The 23,642-nt window shown below is 36.7% G+C and overlaps 1 protein-coding gene across 2 annotated transcripts in view; it reads right to left on the reverse strand.

Annotated features, from left to right (window-relative positions):
- Positions 1 to 23,642, reverse strand: part of LOC107565336 (genetic suppressor element 1-like) — a 213,995-nt gene that overhangs the window by 165,485 nt on the left and 24,868 nt on the right. For both annotated transcript variants that reach the window (XM_016250554.1, XM_016250553.1), the window contains exon 2: positions 2,094 to 2,274. In XM_016250554.1, coding sequence (XP_016106040.1) covers positions 2,094 to 2,274 — 181 coding nt within the window. The remainder of the gene's footprint in view (positions 1 to 2,093; positions 2,275 to 23,642) is intronic.

Below are 23,642 nucleotides of genomic sequence, written 5' to 3' on the forward strand. Positions count from 1 at the left end.
CAGAGAAAAGCACTTAAACAAGGAGAATTTGAAATGGCTGCTTCAGTTGCCTGCTGTTTAGCTGCTAGATTGTTGCCTCTTATAGAATGACGACCAGTTAAATAAAGCAAATAACACGTCAAACATACTGTATGTATTTGCATTTTCACAAGAACCATGTAAAGATCTAGAAAACGGTGAAAGAATTTGAGCAGACGGAATCTTACCATAGAGATGGCACTTCCTGTCTGTCATGCGACTCTCCTTCAGGATGTTTCTACCTGCAGGCCTGTTTAACACTCGTAGATACCTAGATTGTCTTATCTCTCTTCACTGGACACATCCAAAAAACAGCAATGTTATGTCCTATATGTTGTTTGGGTCACTAAGCCAGTATGATCATCTCTGACACAATGGACAGTTTATGTGTGTGCTGATTCACAGGACTGTGGTCAAACACATCTCAGATAGACACACAATCATTCTTCCCCCTCCCTCTCTCTACTTCCTGTGCGAAACTGGCCTCCTCATCTCCTCCCGCAGTGTGCTCCTCTATTATACTGTCAAAATGCTACATGAGCTGCAAAGCGCATGATTTGTTCCAGAACCTTTATCCCAGACATCAACCTCCTAAAACCTAGTCCTAGTATTTCTGGACCCCTTTGTCTCGGTTGTGTATACGTGTAATATATAGAACATGTCATCAGATAAGGGCTTTTACCAGTCATTTGCTTTCTGTTTAGACACACATATAAAGCAGTGTAACCACACATTTCCGGATGTTTAAACTTGATCAAACTAAGCTCTCTGCAAAAAGCAAGTTTTCTTGCAATCTCTCTTTGGTGGAGTAATAGCGTCATGATCTAAAAATAACGTGTAACTGATCTATCGATTCACTTTCACTGAAAGGAAAATGTCAAGAATACATTTTGCATCTAAACATACTTTCTGAGAATACGTCTGTCTATTTAAAACGATAGACATTTAACAAGATTCTACATTTGCTACATTTATTATTTATTACATTTTCAATTCAATGTTTTTTATTGTTATGCTGATAACATCCAATGTGTAATAAAAAAATATTAAATTAGATTCTTAAACATTTTTTTTTCAATATTTATTATAAATTATTTATTTGTGCACTTCATTACTTTAAAAAAAATAATAATGTGCCCTCATAATCTTTAATCAAAATAATTGTTCTTTCACAAATTTTTTTCTTACAGTGTCAGTGTTCAGAGGAACAGGTCAACATTTGAATGCTTAGACTGGGACATAAGAAACACATCTCAGCTGCACACACACGCATGGACCTTGCAGACTGTTTGAACAGAAGCTGTTAAAACGTGCGGCTTAAATAATACATGAATGCTCTTCATGTATTGTTGAGGTTAGACAAGGGGATGCTTCAGGGGAGTGGGTGGCACAATTTTCTGCTGACCCAGAGAGGGCAGAACCTCACCCAACTAAATTCCAGAGATGTGTCAGCCCCAATATTCTAAAACAAGACAATGACAGAACAGATAGACAAAGAAGAGCTGAAGGCTAATGCAAAATAATAGAGAGAGACAGCTAGTGGAAGAGACAGATTATGTGTGACTGTGATGAGAAGAGACGAAAGATCTTTCCACACAAACACAAATCCTACAGAAAGTACCACACCTAACTAAATATAAGGGCTCTTCTCCATTTATATTTATAATATGTTCCAATTGCTAGCCATAGTACTAGTACTAGTACTAGTACTACCACACTGTTCATTTTGTCACATTGATAAATTACACACTTAATTATATGCAAATGGTACACACTCTGAAACATTTCTCATTTCATAGGCTATTTTACCAAACTCAGTTTCCAACGTACCTGTAGGTTACTTAAAAAAAAAAAAAACATGAAAAAAGAATTGTACATCTTCCACTGAAACACACAACAAGCTTGGGCACACACTTGACGCTATGGCAAGAAAAAAAGTATAAGCAGACAATAGAAAATTATATTTATTCGCCACCACAGCCAGCACCGCATCAATATCTTGCAAGAAGGGAAGGGAATCATTAAAAGTGAGAGAAAGGATCAGGAAAGATGAGTCTGGACGTAAGAATACTCACTGGGTACTGAGCTGTCTGCCTTTTCCACTTTCAGGCTAAGCAGCGGTGAGGTAGCAGAAGCCATTCTGGGTTCGAATGATGTAGTGTGGTCTTGCTCTGACACTTCTGCCACAGTGACTACTGGTGGTCTGGTCTCTGCATCCTTACTGCTGCTGGCTGACTCCTCCACCACCATCAAACCCTGCAATAAACATTTTGCATTAACGATCGTCAAAGAAAAACACAGTTTTACTCTTTAAAGAGCCCACAGTACACTTTTGTAACTCATAATATTAATCAAGGTTTCTTGCTCACGTTTTTCATGACAATTTTCAACCCTATTTTTGACCCTTAGGATTATGCAGGTTGTACAGTTCAGTTGTCCCCCTCTTTGGTGGTTATGGTTAATTGGGTCATTAAATGGAAAATCAAAATGTCCTTTTTACACATATTTACACATATAAAAGGCTACTCGACAATAAAACGTACCGCAAGTTCCAGTTCTCAAAACTGACTCCCCAGTTAAAAATAAAATGCCAAGATCTGAACCCATCTCATGATAACCAACTACCAAATGTAGACCATTAATCACTCCCACAAAGAATCTGTGGCTGTACAACTCTGCAGAAATCTTAGGTATGGTTTACACTGAACTGTAACTGCCATTCTTCCCATATTTTTGTTTTACATATCACCTGACCCTTGCACGTTCATTTATAAAAGACCACCAGTGGGCCCAAAATTGCATCATCAAAGTTATTGTAAAAATTCATAAGTTGTGGAACAGTGAACTACACATATACAGTATGTTATCATTTGAAAGCTTAGAACCTCAGCTTTCTTGTCCATCCCATCACTTTTGCATTTATGTTACATAAAATAACATAATACAAACAACACCCCAAGATGTGATTATGTAGTTTATTTCTTTGATCTAACACATTACAGAGAACAATTATTAAAAGAATTAGGACGATGGAAATGACTTCTCTAAACAAACAAACATTTATGTCACATTCCTGCTCCAATTTATACTTCTGTGTGCTAAATGTGGCCAAAAACTTTACATCAGCTCTTAGATTATCTTTAAAATGAGACTATGCTTACTTTTCTATGAGCTTGCATGGCCAAACTACATGCTAATATGTCTCAGATGTGCCGATCAACACTTGCATGGAGTTGAATGGTGTGTTTTCGACTAGTTTTGCCTTAACACGTTTGTGTTGATGGGCGATTACGTCATCACGTAATGTGTCATATGTCTGAAAAGCCCCTAATCAGATCTGTCCAAAGAGATATCGATCAAACTCCTAGGCCAGTCAGATGTCGATTTATGCCTTTCCAAACAGAGGGAGCAGTGTTGCCAACTTAGCAATTTTGTTGCTAAATTTAGCAACTTTTCAGACTACCCTAGCAACTTTTTCTTCCAAAAGCACCTAGCAACAAATTTAGCAAATTTAAAAATTTATTTGCCAACTTTTAGCAACTTTTGATAAGTGACTCAGACAATAAAAAGGCACACATTTTCCATCCAAATTACACAAAAAGAGGATAACAGGATAAGGAATTAACAGATTTCCAAATAAAAACTTAATAAAAAAAAAATCTAAATTTTAATTATTCCACCCGTGTGGAATTTTTATCAATTTACTCCAATGTATGTGAGTAGGGTGCTCTTTTAAAAACAGGTATGCCAAAATCTGTAAAATAAACAATTCAAAATATGCCGCAGAGTTTAAGAGGCTAATCTAATAACTCTCTAATTGTGTAAGACTGATATATAAACTCTCAAACAGTGCGTTGATAGCCACATGATGAAATGTCTCCTCAGCAGGCAGAGCACTTGACTACACACTACCAGAGCTAATAGGCCCTGTCAGCTGCTCCACTGTTTTTAGCAGCTGTCTTTACTTTGATTTCTGGGGAACGATGAAAGTCTCATCTTTCAAGTGATAGAGCCCAGATATGAGACAGACTGCTCCTAGATCCATCAGGCGAACAAGAGAGACAGAGGAAGAGGAGACATTGAACAGCACCAGTAGGTGAGCACTGATGAGATGCTGTCTGACCACAAAAGGAAGGTGAGATGCTGAAAGGGAGGAAACAGGGGAGGATCTATCAGAGAGAAGTCTGGAGCTCAGCAAAACTTCTGTACCCAAGCATGAGCTTTAATTTTTTTTTTTAAACCATAACCATATAATCAAGTAATGAGTCCAGCCCTGGACAGAAACCCTCAGTAGATCCCCCCAGTCTAAGAGCCACAGTTACTAAAACGCTGAAAATTGTGTTTACATAAGATTTAGAAAACATTTATTTCTCTCTGTCTGGTTTTCAAACATAGAAAGTGTAATTAGATATTGAACAGGAGTTGCACAAGAAGTTGCCAGAATGCCGGTAAAGGGTCTTTACATGCAGTGAATTTATACAGTAACGTTTTGATTTCAGGTTAATGGATGTCATATCAACTTTTCATATGCAACCTCTAAATACGGCAATCATGGTGAAACAATAGGTATAAATAAACAGGTAAACACTCAAGATTGTGTGGCGAGGGAATCCTCCATCCTACAAACTCTCACTCGTCTAAAAGCACAATACCTGGCTCAATCACCTTTTTCCTCTTCTGCAGAAACTTCAAAAAACTGTGAATCAGGGGAGAGCATTAACCCAGTGCTGTAGATGACTCACTACTAAGCAGCTTTCCATAAACAAACCTAAATGAAAGTGATATTTAATAGAACCTGAAGGATTTATTCTCTTTTTAAAGCAGGCATTTTGCTCTGGCAACTACAGCAGTGCAGTGAGAATGTTAAACAATAGCCTCATTTTGTTACACACACATATTTAAAAAGAAATCACAGAGGCCTTCTGAGGATGTTGCAGACATTCGGATTTTCCATGAATGCGGGAAACATGAAACGCAAGTTCATGTGAATTTCATTGCATTTTAAAGTTTAACTCTGACCTGCGAATTTGTTTCACGTGAAGATGCGTGACCAATAGAAGACTGACACGTCACAGTGTGACCTTTTAGCTGAAATAAAAGAACGAAATATTTTAAATCTGTGTTGTGGTTGAATATATTGCATGTTTTTTATCTTTTGGATGTATCATATTTTGAATTATGTTTAATATAAATGTCTGCAGGAACTGTCTAGTAACTTTGGAATATCCATGAACACCTTAATTGGTTCATGATTCAGGTGTGCTTGACTGGGCTTTAGATCCACTTCGTGAAAGGCATGCATATCTCATTAAAATACATAAAAATCACCTAAAACATGTCACATGATTTTGACCACAGTATTTGAGCACTCACTGACGTAAAATTTTTGTTGTAACACTTCTTGAAGCATCAAATCAACTTTGTAACAAGTGTGGAATTTGATGATTATGGTTTCTACTGAGGATAGAGACAAAGAATGTTGAATAAAAAAACATTTGAAAACATATTCCCATTTATCATAACTACATTAGTATAAACCATGATTTCAGTAATTAAGAATTCATAAAAGTATAGATCAATAAAGATAGATTCTGCCAATACATCAATATTGTATGCTTTATTGTCTATGCAAATATAAGCTAAGTATGTATAATGTATGTGTAGTAGAACCAAACTTTACATAAAAGAAACATGAATATTCATGAGATCACATTGTTAAACAATTATTTTAAAGGTTTTTGTGTTAAAAGAATGAGGTGGGCAATTAACAGTAGTAATTTTCTCCTAAAAAATTTGAGTTTGACTATAGCACACATTAATTCATCACACAGATTCACAAAGCCATTTACATCCCTTCACTCCCTTATGATGAACAAAAACAGAAGCTATACACAATAAAAAGTAAAGTGGGAAAAAAGCAAATTACAAGGTTTAATGCAGCACACCTTTCATTCCCTTACCAAAAAGTAGTATACTGCAAGTTTATTTTAGTAAGTATACTTAAGTAAAGTTCAAGTATATTTTTAAGTATACTTTATGTAGTAAGTATACAAATATCAGTGTACTAGTAGTATACTTGTAAGTGTACTATTTCAATACTCCTTGGGACTAAATTGGCCCTTGATGATCGTATTAGAATACATGTGGAAGCATCTGTTGTTTCGGTTTCTTCTTCACTTGTGTTTTTTGGAAATTCTGTACAGAAGATGTGTACTAGCGCCCCCTACAGTATAACAATGAAAACATGGATTCTAGGAGCACAATTATAGCTAAAATATATTTAGACTTTTTCTAAGTATAAGTCAAGTATACTTAAATGTCATTTTAAGTATATTTCTGAGAAGTACATAAAGCCCATTTCTGAGAAGTACATAAAAAGTAGACTAAAATTATACTTTCCTATTTTTAGTTTAAAAGAAGTATACTAATAGCACACTTGAATAAACTTCTTTTTCATAAGGGTTGCTCTGCCTTTCAGGTATGAGAAGAACAGAAGCAGGAGAAGAAAATTATGCGTCTCAGCAATTAAAAGAAGAGAGAAACATAGATGATGATGACAACCTATGTATGTTGCGTATTTATTTTTTTATGTATGTATGTATGTATGTATGTGTATGTGTGTTTGTGTGTGTGTGTGTGTGTTTATTTATTTATTATTCATTCATTCATGAAAGCTCATAAGCAAAATAATTTACATCACCAATTTACAACAAGCAAATGTTCACATCTTGAGTGAATAGCTCCATTGTTTATTTAAAGTCCAGTTTGTGCTGAATATTCACATTTAGTATGAAAAGGCCTTTTCTGTCAAAAAACTGAAAGTCAGGTGTCAGTCTTACTGTATGTACACCTATTATAAAAAGCTGTTTTGATCATCAATGAAAAAAATGCTGAAACTGTCGCCTTCGCCCTCCCACACTCTGACATGATTTTCAATGCCCCCTGCTTTCAGAAACCCTTTGGGGGATGAAGGTAAGTGCTATTGATTTACACTTTCTGCCTCACCAGGACTTCGCTTGTGTGTGTGAGAGAGAAAGACAGAGTATATAACACATACATAATATAAATGCAATTTATTGCAACTCATGCATCTGTCGCAACTAATGCAACTCAATCGTATATATGATCAAAAAACTCTCTGTATACATGTTTGTATGTGTGTGTGTGTCTGTCTGTGTGTTTATGGACCAGGTCATGAGGCTGTGTACTCAGCTTCAGGCTGTTTATTTAAGGGGAGGTGATGATGATTCAGTGACAGTTGATTCACACTACACCGCCTAACAAACAGCACCAACCACAGCAAACTCACTTCTGTCCGTCACACCCAATGCTTCCTCTACAATTTTGCTAAGCAAAACCTGTTTCTAACCTTTCAGTCACCTAAGCAAAAACCATACCATGTTGTTCACTATGCCTTTCTTTGAGAATTTTTTTTCTATATACAGGTGCATCTCAATAAATTAGAATGTCGTGGAAAAGTTCATTTATTTCAGTAATTCAACTCAAATTGTGAAACTCGTGTATTAAATAAATTCAATGCCATGGTACTATGCTCAGAGATTGAGTGTCTGGTGTGCTCAGGTGCTGCAGAAAAATGACTTCTTAAAGCACACACAACCACTAAACACAACTGATGCATTTTCACACAAGACACTTTATGGGTGGTGAAATGTAAAATTGAAGGCTGTACTCAATAGCTTTTCATCGTTTCAAACAATAAAATTAGAGATTTTCTTGACAAAGAATAACCTCTCTTATCATCGTCAATCATGCACAGGCAGTTCTAGTCTAGTCTAGTCATGCCGTGTCTGAGTCTCTTCTGCTCTGTCTTGATCTATGCCCAGTTTACCTGTGCCTGCAGCACAGCTCTCCTTAGGCTGGACTGTCTGCCTGTTTTTGGACACATGCCTGCCTGCAGGTCTCTGTGCTCACCTCTGCCCTCAGGATTTGTTGCATTCTCTGGCTTCTGACCGTCTCACCTTGCTTTCGACTCTGCTTCTCTGTTTGCCTCATCAGCAACACAATGTGTTTGTTTACAATAGATGCACAAAAGTGGAATTTTGGTGTCATGTTTTATGGAAAAGTAAATGGTATGTTTGGAGTTAGTAAATGATAAGTTTGGATCTCAGAGACTGTAGGTATAGTGTGCTGAACTGATAAGCAGAACAAAATAGTAGTAGATCCCATAAACACCTTGAATGAGAGAGAAATAAGGATCCAGTAAAAACCATACAAACACTTTTCAATACAAACACACTAAATATTAGGAGAGTTTCTATTGTTAATAATTATTTCTGTCAGTCAGCTGAAAGTTATCCTTCTGTTCCAAAATGCATTGATGATTGCTTGGTAAAAGAGGACTGGAGTACGACAATGTGATCTCTGTGGAATTTCTGGACCTTGTAACCTTTTAAAGACAAAGTACAGGAATGCAATAAGTGTTGAATCTGCATTACATTGACATCTACACAGCCAGACATTACACCCATTCACACGAAACAAGTTTTTGCATTTCACTGAGCTGGGGGGGCCTTACATTTTGAAGTTGAGGTCTGGGTATGTAAAGATCTGTGTATGTTACTTTAAAAACAATGCTTGGGATTTCCCAAGCCCTGCATTCAGTGTGAGTGTAGATGAGGCAAGGATTATTGATTTATGCTTTAAAAATATACATTCGTCCATTTACAATAATCTGTGTCATGTGAATCATTCATAATGTACTGTAGGTTACAAAATATTAACAGCAGTAAACCAAAACATACAGGAAGAGCTTTGGCAGATGGGTTGTATGGCATTACAGGAAGGCACTGCTCACTTACAGCCCATTTATATGCCTTCCCAGCATGCACCTCTCAGTTGTCAACAGCCACACCCTGCACAAGACCTGTTTCTCTATTCTTAATACTCTGTAGTAATCAACTAAACTCATTTTGAACTTTCTAAAAAAAAACAATGTGCCATCCAGAGAAACACACTGCATAAAAAGTTACATAAAAATCAGAACAACTACTATAAATCCAGTAATACCCAGTATTACAAAACTTATTCAAATGCCAATTAAAACAAATATGTCTTCAGACTGCTTTTAAAACCTTCAACACAGTCAGCGGATTTAATCCTCGAAGGCAAACCATTCTACAGTCTTGGGGCTGCGGTAGCAAAGGCATGGTCAACCTTACTGTTCCTCAATCTCATCTGAAGTGCTAAACAGAGCTGTTTTGAAGAACAAAGTGATTAAAATTGATTAGCTCTATAATGGATGGCACCAATCCACAATGCTGCTGTTATATGGGGTTGTCGGGTTAAAGATCACTCACACACAATCAACGGAGTTGATGGAGTCTCTTGTGTCACTTCCTCTTTAACACCCGCTTAACGGGCATATTGGATTTACTTTTTTACATGGTGTTTGCTTATAAATGTGTCTTAGAAGCATGTGGACACAACATCCTACAATGATAAAAATCCATTCACTCCTTTTGTAATCCCCAAAAAACCTAAACAGTCTCAATTATCAAGCCATTTATTTTTCTGAGCAGTATGACGTCATTAAAGACTTTTAACCAAAGAATTTTTCAGACATTTCATGAAGACCCTAAAGAATCATACCGAATTGTGGAAAATGGGCATCTGATATCCCCTTTAAATTGGTGAGCAAGGTAAAACTAAACTCTTTTATTTTCTTTCTATATATTTTCTTTCTATGTTTTCTTTATTATATTTGGAAAATGTACCCTATTCAGAGAAAAGTGCCAAAACAATCCTTTAATTCTGCCACCTCTTTTGTCATCTGTCTTACTTTCTTCCTGTATAAACTGTTTGGTGACTGCAGTCATACATGCTGCATATGTTTTGTGTGAGATAAGAAACTTACATCCCTCAGGGAAGACCACAAAACATACACACACACATAGCCGACCATCTGCTGGCCGTTACACTGTGAGGAAATACTTATGGCCACAGAATGAATAACGCTGACAGGCCAGGATTTGTGTGTGTGTTCTTTTGTCTATGTGATATTGTGTCATTTGTATTTGTCAGCCTACAACTGTAAATAAAAGAAGTAAAATTATCTGACAGAAAATTTCAAAGAGGACAGTAAAAGGGTTTCAAAATGTTTTTGCATGAGCAGCTTTATCGCTTGACAATTCTGTTTATGGATTTACAGCACATTAGTGACTCAACATCACAGTTTTTTTCATGCAAATAAATGCTCGCTAATACTATAAAGAAAGGAATACAGCATGTACAGACTGTAAAAAAATACTGCCACCTGTCATTCAGGGCCACTGATATTCATCTGTGAGTGAACTGACATACCTCTGATGCAATCAGTGGTGGCTCGTCGGGGGAGGCACAGCTTCCCCAAAATTTTGAGGTGAAAATGGGAGGAGGACGATTTAATGTTAATAAAATTCACAGTTCATTTCTCAGAATGTGTATTTTTTTGTTTGTAATTTCATAGCTGTAATGTAATGACACTTAATTATGTTTACACAATTGCAATTAATTATATTTGTACTTTCATTTGAAGATGAAGTTGCAATTTAGTACATCTGAAATTTAGAAACATTAAATGTAATACTGAATAACACCCTAAAGTTAAAATTTTAAATACTTTACATGTGCTTTAGTGTGTTAGTCAACATATCAAAATAAGTGTGTTTCTTGAATGTACCTAAATGTACATTCCTTAAATGTACCTTTAAGTAAAACTTTTAATTTGGCATTATTTTACAGTGCACTTGCGAAAAACTGTACATAAATAAGTAATAAATAAATAAATAAAGTAAAATATTTATATAGATTTTTAAGATTTTTAAGCACGCTACAAGTGCACATTTAATAAAATTAAGCACACTTCTTTTGCACAAGGCTAGTGTTATAAAAAAAGCTACATAATAAAATCATTTATTTAATCTGTGATAAGGTAAATTCCTAATGAGCAAGGTAAGAATGTGAGGAGGAAAAAAAACATGTAGAAAGCAGAAACAAACACCAGCAATTAAAGTATCCATTGCTTCAACACCTCCACTGATCGCTACACTAACCATATGCTCGGTGTGTGTTTGTTTTTCTCAAATGTTTCTGTGGTGTGCTGTGTGTAGCTCACGGTGAGAGGTTTGAGAAGCATCCAGTACTCCTGTCTTCCTGTAAGCATGTCTCCTAGCAACACACGCTGATTCCGAACACCAGCTGCTGCAGAGGATATCAGGTGTGATGAGATCCATTTATGGCCACACACACAATCCCCAATATCAGATATTTGAGTAGTTAAATGTTTGGTCACACTTTATATCATATGTCTTTAATGTTGCCTTCATGTGCTGTAAGAATTATGCTACTTCCCAATTTTGAAGTTTTAATGTAATGTTAAAGAGCTTTGTTGTTGGAGATAATAGACCACTCCCAATGTTTAAAAACATTGCAGTGTACGTATGCAGCGATGACACAAAGACAGCTTAGTGATGCTGTGCTCTATGCTAGAGTCACAATAAATCCCAGGGAAAATTAGTCTGACTATTTCTGTTGTTTGTCTCCTCAAGATACTCTAATGTATAACTATCGTTGTATCAAATTTAAGATTAAGTGACTACAATTGTGCATCGTCTTAAATGGTTTAAATGGTTTATATAAGAAATTACAGTTGTCATAAGTTTATTTATTTTATTTCTTGTGTTGTGTATGTAGAGTAGGATATACATAGCATCGTATGCGCTGAAGATTTCGGATTTATTATTCACATTTTTAGGTTAGAGGGTTTTGAGAAAACAGTTTATGGGAATTGTTTTATTTTATTTATTTTGTTAATTTGGCACCACTCTAGTTCCTTTCCCCCTTAGTAACTGCATTTTCTTTTCTTTTCTTAATTAATATTGTTGCATTTTAAATAGCTTGTGTCTATTTGCTTCGGCTTGTAGTCAATAAACACCTGATTTGGCATTATTTTCTGTGTGCCTATGGTTCTTTACTTTCTCCACTCTTTCCAGCAACAATCACGCAACTAAATGTTACGTTCTATCCCCTAGACCTGTAGAGTTTGCAACAGTAATAAAAACAAAGATTTAATCAATTATACAAGGCAATTTTGCTATATGTTAACTAACAAAGAAAGAGAATTATGTTTAAAATGGGCTTTTTATACAGTTTGGACGAACTTCAGATTTAGGTCCTGCCAACATCCAGTTTTATCTGAATAAAGAGATAATTTATTTGCCATTGCAACAGGTACAGATATTGGCTTTGCATATTTTTTTTATAAAACATTTACCTATAAACAGTAAAATGGCTCCAAATCTATGATCATGTATGTGTGTCAATGTGGGTGCCTGGACCAGCAGATCACAAAGACAGAGAACACGCATACAAACACAAAGGCAGCACATGGCCACAGCATAATGGTGGTTAACAAAACAAAGTTAACATTAGATATGCATGTCTGCCTGTGGGCAACAGGAGTCACACACATCAGGCCAGCTACACTCATTAATGAGGGCTTCATTCAGTCATCATATAATAAAAACAAAGAGTGAAGCAAGAAGCCGTTAAAATGAACAAGCAGCTGTGTGAATGTGTCTCCAGCTAACAAGAGATGGTTTTCATAAACTGAGAGACTGTCAGCTGCTCAAGCCATGACCCTGATCTCACAGCAGTGGATGGTTGTCACTGTCACTGTGATTTGTGTGGTAAATTAGTGGTTCCTAACCCTGGTCCTGGAGCAGAAGCGGACTGGCCATCTGGAGCACCAGGAGTTCTCCCGGTGGGCGCCTGTACAATGTGGGTCGGCCCATTGCGTAAATATAAAGAATGAATTATAGTAAATGTACGTAGCCTATAGTCTTCCATCGGCCCATACGTATGGCCAGCGCGGCCCATTTGAATAAAACATTCTAATTATTTTAGCACGCTCCGGCTCAGTGCAGCGGCTCAAAAGCGCTCGTCAATGTCAAAATGTTTGAAATAGCAAATCAAATCGAAGAAGGCGGGATTTACTGTTGACAGACGCTGAGCTGCGCTGCATTTGAATGCGAGCTGACTCTGAGGTAAGATGTAAGCAGCTGAATTGCGAGACAATTCAGCAATATTTGCCAACTGTTTACGATAAAAAAAAGTTAAACGACAAACATTAATTTTCAGGGATATAAACTACTACTGGAATTTTCGAATTTCTTAATACCATTTACGTTATTCGTCACAATATAAGATAAGAGTGAATGTTTGTAAATCTATATCCAGGCATTCTTCTGTAATTCCACGTGTCTAAGAAAATGTTTTTTAAAATATCATTCTCAAACTTACTCTAGAACATTGTTATTCTGAAGACTTAGTAACAACCGTCAAGTGCCGTAGGACTTATAGCCTAATAAAAAATATAATTTGCTAGCCTGTTTCACATGCATCACACACTGGCGGTCAAATGTTTAAAGGGGTCATATGATGTTGCTAAAAAGAAGATTATTTGGTGTATTTGGTGTAATGAAATGTGTTTATGCGGTTTAAGGTTAAAAAAATACATTATTTTCCACATACACATAACATTATTGTTTCTCCTCTATGCCCTGCCTTTCTGAAATGCGTCGATTTTTACAAAGCTCAACGGTCTGAAAAGCAAGGTGTGCTCTGATTGGCCAGCTATCCAGTGCATTGTGATTGGCCGAATACTTCAAGCGTGTGACGGAAATGTTACGCCCCTTACCAAACTGTGATGCCCTGTCAGGCTGGAGCGACGAGACAAAAACATTAAAACCCATTATAAACTAGGCATTTGTTGCATCCAGTGGGGACATACAGTAATTACGGATTATAATGACTTATCCTGTCTTTTTACGCGTTGCGTTGCATCGCGCCGTGTAAACATAAAACCATGTCTGCATTTGTGATCGGAGAGATGACAAACTACAAACGCTACTCTACACTGCTCAAAAGTCGCGATTGAATCGTCAGTGGCAAATTCTTTAAATATAAAAAACGTACTTACAGTCTGTGAGTCAGAACAGCCGGCATTGTAGTCTACTCTACCAGGATCAGGAAACAGTCCTCCATAAAATGCGCTGGACACATCTGAATATTTGGGTTGAATACAACTTAACCACTGATTTCTAGTCATGTCCTCTTTTGGAAGACTAAACAAAGTAGTTTCGATTTCACAACGAAACACACGGCGGGCTAGAGTGAGCGGAGGCCGGAGGCCTAGAGTGAGCGGAGGGCGGCGGGCTAGAGTGAGCGGTGGCCTAGAGTGAGCGGAGGCCAGCTTGAGTGAGCATAGGCGGGCGGGCTTGAGAACAGCGCGGCCGGCAGGCTTGCGGCAACCACATGTGACGACCCCGGGCTGGACTCCGCCTCGTCCACGGTGAAAGCCGATCTTGCGATCCACAGCACGAAGTTGATGTATTTCCTCAGCGACCAGCACGGATAAGCTCTAGGCATGACGAAGCGGATATCGTCCTCTTTTGGAAGGCCAAACAAAGTAGTTTCGCTTTCACAAGTTATGCCTTCTTTCTTTGCATGAACATTTGGGCGGCGTTATGCAAATCTTCCCACACAGTGACATAGACATGTGGGGTGTGTTAGAACGAGCCGTTTTAGCTAGGCATGGTTGACTCTTAACTTTTATAAAAAATATCTCTTTGGATTTGAGACTTTAGTCTTTGCAACTTTACAGATTTTCTTTATGCACCAAGAGCTTTTAACACTTCAAAGAGAAAGGAAATTTTTTTATCGCATCATATGACCCCTTTAAAATAATTAAGACTTTTTATTTATTCATTTATTTTTTTGAAAGAAGGCTGAATTTATTTGATCAAAAATACAGTAACAAATATTAATACTATGAAATATTACACTTAAAATAGTGGCTTTCTATAAACATTTTAAAATGTAGGCTAACTTATTTCTGTGATTAAAGCTGGATTTTCAGCATCATTAGCTATTCCAGTCTTCAGTGTCACGTTCCTTCAGAAATCATTCTAATATGCTGTTTCACTGCTTAATTACTATTAATTAAGCAGTGAAATTAATTTACTATTTGTAATAAATTATTACTGATGGTCCTTATTATTATCAATACTGAAAACTTATTTTTTATGTTTTTGCTTAATATATTTGTGGAAACTGTGATAGCCCCTACTTAAATTTTTCACGATTATTTGATAAATACAAAGTTAAAGAATTCAACATTTATTTGAAATATAAATAATTTGTGATGGGTGGGTTTGGTGCATCGGGTGTAGTGGGCCGCTCTGTGCCAGAAAGTCCAGGGCCACTTTTTAGCATCAGTCTGCCCCTGTCCTGGAGTTTCCCCAACAGTGCACATTTTTGATGTCTCCCTTATCTGACACACCAATTTTAGGTCTTAGAGTCTGCACTGAAGAACCGATCAGTTGAATTAAATGTGTTTTATTAGGGTGACATCTAAAATGTGCAGTGCAGGGCACTCCAGGACCAGGGTTGTTAACTGAGGGGTCTGCGGCCAGCTGTGCTTTGATTATTGCTTCCAGTACAGTATATAACAAAATAACATCTGTAGTTATATAATAAACCATTGCATGTGAGCTCTTCTGTCTTAACTTGTATAAAAAGTCGCTGTCAAAAGTCGCATCTTATTTGCATAAAGCTAAACCTTTCTCATTTTTCTGGATACATTCACATCTAGTCACCAGTGGTCACTGTCACCCATGTCACTGAAACTCGCCCACACTCATTGAAAATGAATAACATCCATAACTGTCCATAATTACAGGGCCATGCAACATGATTGAGTTCACAGGAGTATGAAAAAGATCTAAACACTGTCCGTCACTGAGGCTCAACAGCTTAAGCCGGGGCAATCACTCACATGCAATGCTGAGAGGCATATTCTGCATAAAACAGTTGACTATGTTCTATGACTATGTTATTTTTGCCCATCTCCTCATGTGTTCAGTATGTGCCACATAAATCTGGGGAACACACACTGCATTCTTACATTCCAAGTTCCTAACTCTTTCAAACATAGTCATGAGCGCAGAGCTTATAATTACGATATTTCCAACTCCACGGCAATGTTTTGACCGTTTGGTTTAAAAAAGTGGTTTTGTCACGTAAATCAAATTTCCAAAGATGAAGGTTCCAAAACGTAGGTAATTTAATCAGAATAATCCACACGTGTAACAGCATGCAGGTGTAGTGTTTAATCCATTACAAAACATACAAAGAGTGCATGTCCGCCTATTAGCTATAGAATAGAAAATCCACTTTAGATCACAATCAGAAGTTATTACAAGCACCCCATGATGATTTAAAGTGAGTTTTGAGCAAAAACATTAATAATCACTTAACTTTTGAAGTGTAGTTTGTTGCTAATTGTACCTCAAATTATATTTTAAGATGTACATTTTAATATATTTTATTATACTAATTATATTGTAAGATATTCTTGTAAGCTTTATAGATAGCTTGTGTTTCTGGTGAAGAACCTAACTTTATTTATCTTAATGTAATGCTGTATATTGATCAGTGGACGATGTTAAAGCCATACACGAGATACATACATGAGGAAAAATGCATTGTTGGTCAGTGCCACCTAGCGTGCAGGTGGGAATTAGCAGAAGGTGATCAAACGTTTCGTGCTTAGTTCGCATTGCTCTCAGTGTGAAATGACCTTTAGAGTCAGATTGTTTTGTCTCAGAAGAAAAATAAGTTTAAATACAACATCAATATGTTGTCTTTTTCAAATACATGTGATTAATATAAAGCTTGCCAAAAAAAGATCAGAACACAGCTAATTTTGTATGGCTGGCAAGAAAAATAAGGTTTTTGTAACTACATTTTGGTGTAGTCACAGCATGTACCAGCAAGAGCTAATGAGGTCATGCTAGCCAATCAAACCTTAACTCTCTTAGATGTAATACAGAACTGCATCAGATACTCTACTACAGACCTTACAAGAAGCAGTCAATCTCAACAGATCGCTGCTGCCATCTATTGGATATGGTTTACTCTCCTGTTCAAATAATACAAAAAGAAAGAAAAAAGAATCTTCTGTATGTCATATGTTAATAGCCATATCATATTACACTATCATGGCATCATGGGTAAACTATTCCTTTATTTACTTTAACATTTACATATAATATTTTATCCTCAATCATTGTGGTACTCACTGTTTAATTCCATTAGTATCTATTTTTTATTACTAATTTGTGATATGTGATCTATACAATGACAAGTTATAAATAATAATAATAATAATAAATAAGTTAACAAAAACCTATAAATATTCACTATAAATCTTGACATCACCAGACTCCTTGCTGATCATGATTTTAAGCTTGATTACACTTCCTAGTGCCACCTAGTGCTCTGTGCATGTGTCAAGCACTAAGAATTGTAATTGAGTTTGGAAACATAGTTGTGCCTAGAGACTGCTTATGTCTACGATTTTGAAGATGTATATATTTATAAGACTTATAGTTAAAAATGTGCTATCACTGCTAGGTCACTTCATAAGACAAAGGCTAAATTACTGGAGTGGTATGAATTACTTTACTGATGCCTTGATGTGTTTTCAGAACTTTGTTGTGGTCACCATTTGTTCGCACTGTATGGGCCTACAGAGCACATAACTCACTGTAACAAAAAAAAACACTATGAAAAAATGTATGTGAATACATGTTTTGCAAACATTGTTTTAAATTTGTTTTCCCACAATGAATGTATGAATGCATAATGAAGGCTGATTACACACAGACAGGAATAAACGAGAAATGAATCTGGAGATTCAAAAAATATGACATCTAAGAATAATATAATTCAGAACATGATAGATAAACGAGAATTCCACCAAAGGTTTATAAACTCTAGTTGCAACAAAAGATGGTCTTTTCATTAGCATTGTTGCCTTTTCTCCAGCTCTGTATACAAAGATGAAAACAAATGCCTTTTACTTGCGTATTGCTCCTGTAGTCGACACCACCTACTAGTATTTTAGCTGTTTACTTGGAGAACACCAATGCAGGCCTATAAACTATAAAGCTATTAAAAGGATGGAGATACTGCATAGCATAGCTTAAGACACAAACAGTCTGTGTGCTTTAATTCTACATGTTTGCATGTATTAAAAAGCACTGCATTTGAGATGTACAACACAGTGGCAGGCCATTACTGAAATTCAAGATCAGATATAAGAGAGATATACACACACTGAGTACAGAGGATGGGAAATAAGTTTGTAAGTATACAGCGTACTGCAGAGGGGCTGAAATACTGATGAGGTCTTAAAATCACTGTTGCCGCCACAGTGACGCTGCTCAACTGGAGGGCAGGGGGTTGTGGGTAGTCAGAGAGCGTGTGGTGAGGAGAGCTTGAGTCACAGCATGCTAATCAGAGCCATGTGTGGCTGCCTGAGGGGCTTCACTCAGAACAGCTGCCACACACAAACAGACAGCTTCACATGAGGCGAAAAGGAGAAATCTTTAAATATGATTGTCTATTTGTGCATATACATGAGAGAGAGAGAGAAACTTTGACCTAAATATACACACACAAACTGCGTCTTCAAGTGTGTCAGTTCGGCTCTTTGTTGTGACACACTGGAAGTGAAGGAATGTGAGGAATCTTCAGGGAGTAAGGGAGTACACTCAGACACTCACCCACCCCACAGATCCATTCAACAACAGTAATACACACATCTGAGTTTTTCTGTCATGGTGGGGGACTTTCCATTCGCTATTGTTTATTTTACTGTGCTAATAATACTTTCTAGCCTCTACTCCTAAACCTAATCCTTATACAATGTTTTCTGAATATTTTTATTTTAAGACATTATTTTTAATACAAATTATTTTATTTATTTTTTATACGTATATTTCTTAATTTGGATAATTCCCCACAGTGCTACTATTTTCATGTTTTGCTGTTCTTGTGTTATCATTTGATAACACGCCTGGCTCAGTTCTAAAGAGAACATTATATCTTAAATGTTTAACCCCAATGATAATCCATAATAAACAAAGTAGGTGACAAAAAAGTGAATGTAAACAGCTTAGAGGAAACTGGGTGTGTGTCAGTATATTGGATCTGTGCATTTGGTCCTAAAGTGACAGCAGCCTAATACAAATAATCAAACAACAAAAGAAAAAAAAATACTGCTTTTGACTAAATACCCTTTGTAGCTTTAATAAGAATACATTTATATTGAATTCAAACAGTGAAGACTATGTAGTGTTTTATTATTTGATTATTTGATTTCAGTAGCATTTCTTACTACAGTATATGTTAAATGAATCTATTGTGCTTGAAAAAAGTTTTATTTGTATCTTTCTTATCGTTATCAAGAAATAAAATTTCTCACATCATGAAATAAAATTTTAGTTTATATCGCCCACCCCTTAAAATGTGGTATCATGTCCAAAAACATGGTCAGGCAGTGGCAGCATTGACAGATAAAAATAACTAGCAAAGCTGTACCAGGCAACAGGCACTAATAAAATATCTACACAGGGATAATTGTATCAACACAGCAAACTGGAAAAGAGGGAGGTGGAAAAGAGGGCAGGGGTGGGGGAGTGGTGGGACGGGGTGGAGGGGGGATGTGGGATTGGTGGAGAGGAAGAAAAACAGGTCCCACAGAGCTACCGTACAGGCGCCAGTTAAGACAGCCAGCACAGAGTGAGGAGAGGAGAGGAAAGACAGAGCGAGTGAGGGGGCAAGAAACTCTCAACAGATGCGTGAAGCCCTCGTCAGCATTCCTGCTAGGTAACGCAAGGTCAGGAGCCGCAGGAAGACAATATGAGGACTATTTAGGCTCCCTCTGCGCCAGATGTGTTTTAATAAGACGGCTGCCCTCCCAGCTAATAAGGTCAGCCTCTGGCTCCAGCGAGACGAGCAAACAAGTCGACTCTTGGCAGGAATTCAGCTCAGGCTTGGCACGGGCTCCGGCTCGGCTTCCTGCACTCTGAATGAGGCAGAGAGAGCTTCAGTCATCTTTTTACACCAGCAGCTTTTTATTAGACACTTCCTTTTTACACACAGAAAGAAAAAAAACTTGAGAAAGAAGGGGGAAATAAAAAGAAGAAAAACAGAGAGGATGGCATAAATTCACTGGATCAATGGGCCTAAATCTCTGTGCATGGACTTCAGTGTTGAACATTAAATAAATAAATAAATAAAAGCCCTCAGGAGACAATTGACCAATCAGCCACAGAGAGAATAACACAAGCAGAAGAACCACTGGAGGTCTGGCACACTTCAAAAGCCCAGTGTTGTTTAACTATTTGAGAGTTTATGCTCCATCATGTAATAATCGTGCCTGGACAAATCATTATGTTACCAAATTATAGGTGGCTGGTATTATTTTGTTTTCTCGTGAGGTTTATCACAGTGGAGAGACACACACACACACACATTTCTGTTCTTTTTCATTCACAGACACCCTAACACATCCTGTCTTGACAGCTGACCCATTCATAATAAAAGACAATTCATTTCCTCACTCTCTCTTTTTCGCTCTGTAGAACCTTCAAAACATTGCTTTGTTTGATTGATTTCTCCGACATGTTAACTTCTGGCTCAACAATAGGCAACACTATATATATATACGTCTGATGGCAGACAGGCAGCAGGACGGAAAGGGTGGTAAGATTGTTTGGGAAACCTAATTGGAAAGAGTCATAATTTTTGCTGTTCTGTTTGGTGTCGTTCAGGAATTCATTTCCTCACTCTCTCTTTTTCGCTCTGTAGAACCTTCAAAACATTGCTTTGTTTGATTGATTTCTCCGACATGTTAACTTCTGGCTCAACAATAGGCAACACTATATATATATATACGTCTGATGGCAGACAGGCGGCAGGACGGAAAGGGTGGTAAGATTGTTTGGGAAACCTAATTGGAAAGAGTCATAATTTTTGCTGTTCTGTTTGGTGTCGCAACAATAGAGAAGAGCACAAATATGGAGAAGCCTCCAGTAAACTGCACAGGGCAATAAGCAAGCAGAAAGGTACCTATAGTACGTGTCTACTGTTTGACATTGAATCACATTCATCAAATTCTGTCCTGACAGTGTTTAATAATAATAATTATATATATATATATATATATATATATATATATATTAGAAATGTATGTAATACATAACACGACACAGTTAAAAATCAGTGCCTAGAAAGGCATTACAAACTGCGTCATTTTGGTGATTTAGGGTGGCTAGATCTGATTGATTGTTTACATTATTTACATTACTCAAGTCAGCCGAGATATATAACTTTATTGCTTTGCAGAATAATAATAAAAATTTAAAAAACTAAGACTTGATGCACATTATCCAAGATGCACTTCTCAGCGACACCATGTGTCTGGTAACGACACCCCAGAGACACAGGAAACACAAGAGGTGGAGGAAATGCCTGCAATGAATAAGAAAAAAAGCAACCAATGCATTTGACTGTTCTTAACCAGAGACAATGATAAAAGTGTACTCCTTTAAATTAACGAAAATACAAAAAGGGTGTTAAATATAGCATGTACAGTCTCCATTCTGACAATTTGCTGGGATGATTAGTTGCAATATTAACAGTAAATTCTTGTTTGATGCTTGTGTGATCAAAGCCAGAATATTACCAGTGCATGTCTGGTAATATTACAAGGTCAGGGCGCACAGATGTTCTGATGGAGATTACACAATTACTCTTGTGGTGTTCACAGTAACACCTATGACTCAGAAGTTTAAAAAAAGTCAAAATTAACAGACACTGAAACAAAAGTGTTTCTCCTCATATTCCAGATAAAGAAAAAGGCACAGCATTTAAATATAATTTCTAAATGTAATGATTGACATGTTTACGGGTATTTTAGTGCTGATATACAAACGGTATCCTTACAATAAAAAGATGGGCAGTCTTTGCTTGTGTGAACAGCAAATGTGGTACAATTACCAGAAAAGGCTATTTCTAGCACTTTACCAGGTTTAATGTGTGAAAGCAAATTATGACAAACTTTATTATAGCATACAACAATGCCACTTATGTCTTGATGGCTGATATGACTTGTGTTCCATGCCTGCTAGTTTACAAAACGTACTAAGAAACCAAAACACCCTTGTGTCACCCAGATACATATATTCCACAGGATCAAAAGTAATACATTGTTTTTCAGTAAATATGTGGATGCAAAAAAAAAGAAAAGTTTTTGTATGTGTGAAAGGAGCCCTGATGCACCAGTCCTGATGAGACTAGAACTGGACATAACACCCCTAATTTATAATTGACATCTTTTAAAGCACATCATATTTTTCAAAATATCATGATAAATTTCACGAGCACCAGAGACACTGAACAAATAACATGCATTATTTTAACACACATAGCATGTTGAGGTCACACAAGATAATTTTGTTGAGGTAATCCTTATATCATGGTTGAGGGAACAACTAAGAAGGATAATAAAATAAATCATTATACTATCCTATATTATACTATTGTAGTACAGTATGTTGCATGCAAATGTATAGACAGGATTCAAATGGAGTTTGTTATCATTAAATGTTGAATAAATATGCAAGAACATTAAATAACACAGGCCTACATGAAAACAATTATATATCCCATCTCTCTTTTTAAATCCACTGACTGAGTTTTTTTAAATATTTGTAAACTATTATTATTATTAGCAACAAAGTTCTGACTTTTTAACTGTATTTTAGTGAGTGACGATAAATGAACATCTGTTTTCATTACAAATGTAGGTGTCAGGGAATATAACCCAACTGAGAACGATGATTGGTGAACCAAACAGGTAGTTTATTGAGCAGGAGTGGCATCTGGCAATGAAAGTAAGTAGCTGAGAAATAAAGCAGAAAACTGGATGATGATGATGCCAATAGAATAACATGACAGTTTTCAGGTTTACCAAGATACAGAGGGAATGGCATGGAGAATGTGGAAGGACCATGTGAAGCATACCTCTCAGAGGAGCACAAGTAAGTAGGAAGCTAATACCTGCAGGTTTCTTAATAACTGTAGCTAAATATTTGTTGCGGGGATTACTGGTGGAACACTAGGAGATCACATGAGTTTCACAGGGGGTCGCTAGAGATAATCACTGGGGATTCACAATAGAGTTCACAGAAGAATCACAAGGAAATCGATGGAGGATCTTCCACAGTATCACAGGTGAGAGTCTGTATCCTTGATCAAGGCCAGACGAGAAATGAAGGTGAGGTGTGTCCTTATATAGGAGTGCTGACTGAAATCATGTGGCGGTGATTAGTAGTATGGTGAGGTGGCTGCATGTGTGTGTTGGAGAGAGTGAGTGTGTCAGTGAACAACCAGACACTGGGAATGTGACAGTAGGCCTGTAGATAGTCTTTTGTATACCCATGGCAGCATTAGAATGAAGTTTGAATATTTTGTTATTATTAATAGGCTGTATGTTAAAAGTATATTTAAGCTACAAGAAACAAACATTTATTCATCTCATCCCAAAGTCTTTTAAATCCATTAACTGATATGTATCACTGATATGTATCTTTGTTTAATATTTGTATTTATTCCCTGCTTCATCTCATGTATCTCTCTTAATAATCTGTTCATAATTAATACAGAGCATTAATTAGTTAAATTTAGGGGAAAATAAAGCAAACACACAATAA

This window comes from Sinocyclocheilus grahami, unplaced genomic scaffold (genome assembly GCF_001515645.1).
Source record: "Sinocyclocheilus grahami isolate Dianchi unplaced genomic scaffold, SAMN03320097.WGS_v1.1 scaffold995.1, whole genome shotgun sequence".
NCBI classification, from domain to species: domain Eukaryota; kingdom Metazoa; phylum Chordata; class Actinopteri; order Cypriniformes; family Cyprinidae; genus Sinocyclocheilus; species Sinocyclocheilus grahami.